Consider the following 9531-nt stretch of genomic DNA (forward strand, 5'->3'; position numbering starts at 1 on the left):
ATGATAGCAACTCAATCTGAAGTTAATACATCTTAACCTAAGATTCAATGGGTAACAACAAGTCGTTGATTTGGAAGTTGGTGCAACATTTCGTGATAGTGTTGACTATTACATAATTGAGGGTTGAGTTTTAAAGAAACTCTTAATGAAGTTCTATATCGAGGATATGTATCTAAAGAGATACTAATAAAACTTCACCTATATGAATTTCGAGATGGTGCCGTCTCAAAGTGAGAGTTGGAGTTTCTCTCATGAAAACAGGAAAAACACATGGCCATAAATAGTGCTAGGCGAGATATGTAGGCGAAGAAACTTTAAAAGTGTGTGTATAGCAATGCCTGTCTGATCACATGGGATAATGGTTCAAAGCATAGCTACCTAACGTTCCGATTAGACTTTGCGTTGTCTTTACTAAGGTTAATTTCAAATCGAAAGATACCTAAGTGTATTAACACTTTTATCTTCTATATTCTGGAATTGGATTTTTCATTATTAGAACAAGTGGGGGATTGTTGTAATTAATTACAAGTTGTGTTCTAAAATGACAAAATGGTGAAAGTGAGTAAATGCTAATAAATGCATGTAATAAAGTCCCACATTGGAAGATTCACTCATTTTCAAAGTCTTTATAAAGAGTTAATACCATTAACTCAACAAAAGGATAAAAGAGGATAAAGTGCCACATTGACAAATGTGGTGGTCCCAAGCATTATGCCACTTGTCCCAATCCTACAACCACTCGCCGGTGTCGCCACCAGCGACACCGGCTCCGGGTCTGGGTCCAGGGGTGTGGGCGTAGAGGCGCTAGTGGCGGCTTGTAGACGGCACTTGAGCACTTAGACACTTCGCATCGGAGCGATCGGGGTATTCACGGCGTTAATGAGGCGGCGACGGCCAGCCTTCGGCCGGTTGTTACATTTTGCTCAGTGTACGTGATTTGAATTTTGAATCGGAAAGGTGGCAACTGTTCACGAAATCATGCAGAAATGAAACCATGCAAATGGTGCATGAACCAGTGCAAGTGCAACAGTCATATCTTTTGAAAATATATTGTTTCATTAAGGGTCGCAACCTTTGAAACTAATATTTTCATGGCCTATAAAAGGATGATTCCGCATCCAGAAAACAATCACAAAATCCGAAAATCCTCTGAATAATTCCAGATCATTCTTCGCTGCATTCGAGTTTTCGCCGGTCTTGTGCAAACTCGATAAGGCTGAATTATCCTGGGTATTCCTGCATTGAAACTCTAAGACATTCGGGAGTGCTTGAAATACTTTAAGGAAAGTGATTCCATTCACGATTCCAGTTTCGGTCCTCTCGATTGAAACACATATTTCCTAACAACGAATTTAACCTTTTCTTCATTGCAGGTCTCAGACCCTAACAATTGAAGACTTTATTTGTTAAAATTTCTCAAACCTTACTGAGCTTTCGAACCTTTCATTATTAGTAAGTTATTTTTTCCATTTTGAAATTGTTTAACTGTGTAACAACTTAGCTTACTCAACACTGGTATAATTATTAAAGACTTCGGTAACATACAAGTAATACGCTAGCGACGTTTCTTAAATTTCCTATGGTATTTGTAATTTCTGTTACCGAAAGAGTTTTAAACCATTTTTTGGTTAACTGTGTTTCATGAAACTTTCTGACTAAGAATGTAACTGATTTAGGATTTTATTAGGTTAATGTTGTCTGTTGTTAATAGTATAACTGTTTACATATTCTGGAAGCCTATTGTATACTATGTTTTCTCCTAACTATTGCCACTGTTTTTTCCATACTATGTACTTTTTTTAAACTATTGCCACCACTTATGAGTTTGTTATGTATTTTGTTTTAGGGGTTATTATTTCACTTGATAGATTTTTAGATGAATATATCATGTTATATAACTATTGTTATGCATGAGTTTGTTGACTGTGTTGGTTTGTTCTAGATAAATTTGTGACATACAAAGCTGCCTCTAGAAGCACTTCATGATTGTTACCATCCAAGTAACCATTCACACGTTTGTCTTGTAATGTAATCGTTTTCTAAATGCATTACTGGACCAGTCACTGAATATTCTATATGTAATATAAGTGCAGTTTGATTTAAGCATGGAGTATAAAGTTACAAAATTAAATCTAAAAGCTTTACTATGTGGCATATGATAGAGGAATAAAAAATTGTATTTAAGGTTTCAATTGTAACACTGGAAGCAAATACTATTTTCATTTCTTCTTGATCATACTATTTACTCTATCCCTTCTGCCTCTTGCACTTTTTTTTTTAATGGATTAAATGTGGTCTTGTTTTCCATACTCAAAACAAACCTAATTTGTAATTTAAAATGTTGATTACACATTCTTTTGTAGACTATTATTAATGCTTGTTGATTGTGCATAACGATACTGCATTATCACCATATAAGTAAAAGTAATTAAGTTGCTTTGTGTGTTACTATATAAGCAAAAGTAATTAAGTTGCTATCATAAATAGGTGAATGAAAAAAATTAATGAGGATGAAGTTAAAGTGAGCGCTGCAAACTTATGGATTAATATATTTGCTACTCTCACTTTAGTTTCATCCTCCTTTCCTCTCATTTTGTTTAGTTTTGAAGATAGTATATATCACCAAATCCAAGAGATACATCCTAAAATCCACATTACAAAATTTAAAACACGAATACATCACAAAATCAAACTGATACATCCTAAAATCTCAATGATCCAATTACTACATTACAAAATGTAAATCACTTTGCAATCTAATGTTAAAAATGAAATATGATGCATTTTTTTTTAAGTAAACAAGATATTATATAAACCGGAGAACTAAGGGCTCTCCAACCTATTTATAAAAGGGAAGGCGAATGCCTAACAAGAAAAATTACAATACAATTATAATGAAATATGATGCATAATAAACTCAATTAGTTCTAACACACACATATTTATTATGAGTCTTTCTATTTATTTAGGATGTATCGCAAACCATGTTTGGATGAAAGTGAGAATCAATGCCAATGATGCAGCTATAAAGGCAACCATAGCCCATGGTGTGTTGAAATGAGTATTGTAAGCTTGAGCAAACCATGTCTTCCATTTATTTGTGTAATGCTTTTCAATTTGACGCTTGATATGATTATATTTGTTACAGTACGTCACTGCGTTTGTGTAGCAAACATGGCAACATATTTTTGTTGGCAAATAATCACCTAAATCATTGAAGAACTTTGCCAATTCTTCATCATTTCCAACTAAATTTTGCAATATACCAGCTGATCTAAGTTCTTTAACATCATCAGCATTGTCGACTAATGAATCCATAAAGCTCAAGAACGCGCAACATTCATAGTCGTAGTGAACATCTGGACACATCTCATATGCTATTGAGTTTGTAAACAGATAAAATATGATATCATTGTTCATGAAAGTAGGAAGTCTTAGTTCTCCACCAAACCACATAGACTTGAATGTAGTATTATTCCATGTCATCATTTCATCTCCCTTAGCTGCTACCACTCGAATTCCTACTGTTTTTAGATCTCGTATACTCTTGTAAGTATGCCAATAAATCTGATCATATTCATGTTCATGGATATTTTCTTGTGTTTCTATTTGAACTTGTCCTTCAATGTTATGAATTGTATTTGATGAAAAGTAGATTGATCGAAAAGAATCAAGTATATGAAAATGATTAGGATTATCCACTAGGATCGCTGCCCTCATTCCCAATCGCTTATGTGCACCCATACTACAATAATTGGAATATAAGTAATTCAAATCAACACCCTTCTCTTTGCATAGAATCTGAAGCATTTTACTTGGAAGTTGATTCTCCAATAATAGAGCATCTTTCCATATGTACATTAGTCGGTCTAACTTTAGATTTAAAGCTTCTGGACGTTGATCATCAAGATTTTCCATAAAATATATCAAAGAACATCCATCCACAAACAATATCCAAGCAAGATCATTATCATTGTAACCTTCAATTGCATCCTCAGTAAACATACTCTTCAATTCTTCAATATTATCTTCAATCTTTTTAAACAAAAGTTTGCATGCTTGGTCAGCATCTTGATCTATTTTCTTGCCATATTCTGCAACAAATATTGATGTCCATCGAAGCTTGTAATGCTCTCCTTCTTTAAAACTTTTACTACTGTGATGGATGGGTCCAAATGATACAATTTTTGGTGAACAGTACTTATAAAATCTTTCATTTTGTTGCAAAAACTTTGAAACCATTTGGATCTTAGGAATTGAACTTGGATTACTTTTTTCAAACATTTCATTTGCCTCTTTCAGCTGAGAAAGTCTTTTATCCATAAGTAAATCTGTCATGAATTATCTATTGATTGAGTAGTAGTGAAAAAGTCTATATTTATATTTATAGGAGTGAAAATTGATATATGTCCCTCACAAAAATTACACAATTCAAATTAGTCCCTCACAAAAAAAAATTCGATTTAATCCCTTATAAAATTTAACCGGACCATATTAATCCTTGTTAATATTTTTTTAAACCGATTTTTTCCTATTTTTAAACCGTGACTGGACTACCACGTTAGATTTTATTTTTTATTTTTTAAATACTAAATTAATTTTTAATTTTAATTTTAATTTTAAACAATTCTAATTTAATAATATCAAAAAAGTCAAAATTGTTTTTTCTAAAAAATCAAACCCAAGACTTTTAAACAAAATCTTAAGCCTTTAAGTCTTTACTACTAAGTCCGTCAAAAAAAAGTCTTTACTACTAAGTCAATATTCATTCATGACAAATAATTTTTATGATTTCTAATAATACTAAATAATTCCGAATTTAAATATTTATTTATGTGTTATTTAATTTCAATTAAATCTAATATAATTTATTTCTATTTGATTAAATATATTTTTAAAAAAACTTTGTGTATTATTTGAAATTAATAAATATTTATTTGTATGTAATTTAAAATAAGGAAATGTTTGTTCTAAATTATTAAGTTAAGTATTCATCATTGAGAATATTAACAATAGAAATTGATCATTGGTATAAATTTTGTAATTTTTGTTTTAAATTCAGAATTATTTAATATGACTATAAATCATGGAAATTATTTGTCATGAATCAATATTGAGCTAGTGGTAAAGACTTAAGATGTTGTTTAAAAGTCTTGGGTTTGATTCTTTATAAAAGACAATTTTGGCTTTTTTGATATTATTAGATTAGAATTGTTTAAAAATAAAATTAACATTAAAAATTAATTTAGTATTTAAAAAATGAAAAATAAAAAATAAAATCTGACGTGGCAGTTCAGTCACGGTTTAAAAGTAGAAAATATCAATTTGAAAAAAATTTTAACAGAAGGATTAATATGGTCCGTTTAAATTTTATAAAAGATTAAGTCAATTTTTTTTTTTTTTTGAGGGACTATAATTTGAATTGTATAATTTTTGTGAGGGACTATAATTTGAATTGTATGATTTAACAGCCCCAAACATACTAACACCAAAACTTAAACAAATAAAGAACATATAATTAAACCTTCCTACTCACAAAAACTTGAAGCACTATGTTATATGAGTTACCTGGTGATAACATTTCAATTGATCACTTTGGTAGATGAGTTGAGCGACAAAGAATTAACTCCCTGCCAAACTCTAAAGTGTAAGCCGTCAAATGCCTAATGTACCTGAAAATTTTGATTTTGACATGTCATGTTAAATTTATTTTGTAGATCTACATGGTCCCATCCCATATGATCTTGTATAGATAACATGGATAATAAACCTAAAGGCACCTACAAAAACTATACATAATAGATCGAGTAATTATTCAAAACAATGGCTTGAGAATTTTAAAAAGCACACCATTTTTTGTCCTTATACATTCATTAATTAAAATAAAAACTGAAACTCACCAACAAATCTGGATTTGGTTGAAGAGTTAGAGAAGATGAGCTACTGGTTGATTACTACTTTCATTCTACCTTGAACTGGATGATTTTGGCTCGTACAAAAACAATGAAAGCAAGTAGCAATGATATAAGTCTAGCCAGGAAGTGTGATTGTGGCTGATATCCCATAAGCATTAATTATAATTATTGTGGTTTCTTGTTGAATGGTTGGGTGTCTAAATTAATTTTAAAGCAAGTACAAAAACAATTAAGGTGAGCAAAACTATTTTTTGTATGTTAAATTAATTAGTAAAAAATAAAATAATATTTACACGAAATAAGTTTAAAGAAAAAATAATTAGATCGAAATTGAAACTTACATACACACATGAAGTTGCATTGTCTCTGTCTCATGGGCTTACATTTTGATTGACTGTCTTATAAATTTTGACTTTATTTATATCATTGTTGAGTCACCTCATCGATTGGACATCTGAGGGTTGAGTTTTAAACATGTTTTTGTGCATGTATAAATCAAAATGTCTAATTATAGTTGAAGCATTATACATAAATTTTGATTTTATTTATATCATTGTTGAGTCACCTCATCAATTGGACATCTGAGGGTTGAGTTTTAAACATGTTTTTGTGCATGTATAAATCAAAATGTCTAATTATAGTTGAAGCATTATACTTCAAGTCAACGTTTTGAGTTTTTGGATCAACAACTATATTTGAGAATGATTCAAGATATGACGGTTATTTAATGGCGGTTTATTAAAAGGCCATAATTTACGGTAAATTATGACGGTTAGACCCGCCATAATTTATGACTCCTATTTTTTTCAGCGCTTTCAACGTACTATAATTTATTACTCCTATTTTATTTGGCGCTTTCAACGTACCATACTTTTTTTTATCTTTTTTATTTTATTTATTTCCTAATTTGTAATTTTCAATTATTTCTCAATTTTTTCCCAAATACAAAAACCCCATTGCCTATTGTCTCCCCCAATTTTTTTCCACCCAAATTTCCCCCCAAATCCAAAAACCCTAGTTATCTCTCGTCCCCCTTCGCCAAATCAAATCAGAGACACTCAACCTTTCAATCGATTGACATCAAGTCCATTTGCGCACTGCCTTTTCAAAATTTTGCTGCAGGACTTCATTAAATCGATTAATTCAAAATGTCAATTGATTGGCATAATTATTTTTTCCACTTTTCAAACGCATGTAATCGATTGACACAGATGTCAATTTATTGACATAGTTCAATTTTCCAAAAAAAAAATTATAGTTTTTAGAATATCGTTCATCTTCCTCCTCACCTATCTCCCATATCTCATTCCTGTAATACCTCGATTCTTCGACACCAATAATTATCATTCAATTGGGTGAATGGTAGTTAGAGGGCACATTGGTCTTATTCCAATTAAATGATTATGATGTATGTTTATATATTAATAATGACTAGAAGTGAATTAGTGGAATAATTGGAAGTAAGGAGATTAGTTAGAACCAAAGGATATTGGTTAGAAACCAACCAAATGGCAAGGGTATAAATAGGGCTTAGTTTGAGGGCATAAGAGACATTAATCTCTATTTGCATGGAAATAAGGATATCTTGGTGGAATATTATTTTCCAAATCAAAATTTTATGAAGAAAGAAAGACGAGAGAGCTTAGAAACATGAAAGGGAAAGAAAGAACTCATGTCATCATCTCCATTTTTGTATTCCAAGAGTAGCCCTCATAAATCAAGCCATAACTTTTTACTCTTAGCTCTGATTCAGGTAATTCTTGAAGTTCTGGAGTCTACACGAAATTCCCTTTGATTTAATATATGATTTCATACTCATAGCTTCTTTATTCAAGGAGAAAAATGCAGTTAAAGATGGAGGACTCATGCTGAAAATGGGTTTAAAGTGGAATACGGGTTTGATGAATTTCGAGTTGCAGTTTTCGTCAAGTTAGGAACTCAATTGCAGCATGGATGTCATTTCAATCTCCTCTCAATCAAGGTGAGTTCCATAGTTAGAGAAGCCCAAAACGCCTTGTGTTCAAGCTCGATTGGCAAATGGCAAGCTTTACCGTAAACCAACTGATAGGGTGACATGCCTATGGGTGTTTTGAATGCAGTCCTGTATGCCCATAATGCATCGTCAAGCTTCATAGCCCAATCTTTTCTTGAGGCGCTCACAGTCTTTTCGAGAATCTGCTTGATTTTCCTGTTTGATACCTCTACCTGACCACTAGTCTGAGGGTGGTAAGCTGTTGCAATCTTGTGCTTCACATTATACTTCTTAAGCAGATTCTCCATCAACTTATTCAAGAAATGAGTACCTTCATCGCTTATGAGTGTTCGGGGGACACCGAATCTGGAGAATATGTTGTTCTTGAGGAAATTCACCACCACCTTGGCATCATTTGTAGGGAGAGCAACTGCTTCAACCCATTTAGAGACGTAGTCTACCGCTACAAGGATGTAGTTCTTCCCATGTGAAGGTGGGAAAGGTCCCATGAAATCAATACCCCACACATCAAACAACTCCACTTCAAGAATACCCTTCTGAGGCATCTGATTTCTTTTTGAGATATTCCCCGTTCTCTGACACCTGTCGCATTCTTTCACAATGCTTTGAGCGTCTTTGAATAATGTGGGCCAATATAAACCAGATTGTAAGACCTTTGCAGCCGTTCTATCACCACTGAAATGTCCGCCATATTCTGAGTCATGGCATGCTTTTTGCACATCTCGTTGTTCCTCTTCAGGTACACATCTTCTAATCAAACCATTGAGACCCTTCTTGTATAAGAAAGGATCATCCCACAAGTAGAACCTGCAATAATGTAAAAAAAAAATTCTACGGTTATAGTCTAAATCACCAGGGATAATACCACCTACCAAATAATTCGCATAGTCGGCGAACCAAGGTACACCAATAACAGCGAGGATATGTTCATCTGCGAACTCATCCTTTATTGGGCGCGTAGCTTCTGTCTCTTCAATAGGTGACATTCGAGACAAGTGATCGGCCACAGTGTTCTCAGACCCTTTCTTGTCACGAATTTCTACATGAAACTCTTGAAGGAGTAAGATCCATCTTAGCAGTCTTGGCTTAGAGTCCTGTTTAGCAAAAAGATACTTCAAGGCAGCATGGTCAGTATAAACAATGACTCTAGAACCCAACAGATATTGCCTGAATTTATCAAAGGCATAAACAACCACTAACAACTCCTTTTCAGTAGTTGCATAGTTCATCTGTGCAGGGTTCAACACATGACTAGCGTAGTAAATAACATGTAACAATTTTTCTCTACACTGTCCCAGAACCGCCCCCACTGCAATATCACTTGCATCACACATGATCTCAAAAGGTAGAGACCAATCCGGGGCTACAACAATTGGTGCCGACACTAATTTTTGCTTTAGTGTATCAAATGCTACGACACATTCTTTGTCGAAAATAAAAGCTTTGTCCTTAACTAAAAGTGTAGTTAAAGGTTTTGCTATTTTTGAGAAGTCTCTTATGAACCTACGGTAAAAACCCGCATGCCCTAAGAAACTTCGGATACCTTTTTCATTCAGGGGAGGAGGCAATTTTGCTATGACTTCTATCTTGGCTTGATCAATTTCTATTCCCTTATGAGAAATT

At 32.9% G+C, this 9531-nt stretch overlaps 1 protein-coding gene across 1 annotated transcript; it reads right to left on the reverse strand.

Annotated features, from left to right (window-relative positions):
• Positions 1-2909: 2909 nt before the first annotated feature.
• Positions 2910-5986, reverse strand: LOC131635082 (UPF0481 protein At3g47200-like). The gene is made up of 3 exons (XM_058905683.1): positions 5901-5986; positions 5569-5672; positions 2910-4331 (listed from the first exon to the last, which is right to left on the reverse strand). The coding sequence occupies exons 2-3, from the start codon at positions 5579-5581 to the stop codon at positions 2962-2964; spliced, it is 1383 nt and encodes a 460-aa protein (XP_058761666.1). The 5' UTR covers positions 5582-5672; positions 5901-5986; the 3' UTR covers positions 2910-2961.
• Positions 5987-9531: the final 3545 nt, after the last annotated feature.

Source organism: Vicia villosa, unplaced genomic scaffold (assembly GCF_029867415.1).
Source record: "Vicia villosa cultivar HV-30 ecotype Madison, WI unplaced genomic scaffold, Vvil1.0 ctg.001420F_1_1, whole genome shotgun sequence".
Lineage (NCBI taxonomy): Eukaryota > Viridiplantae > Streptophyta > Magnoliopsida > Fabales > Fabaceae > Vicia > Vicia villosa.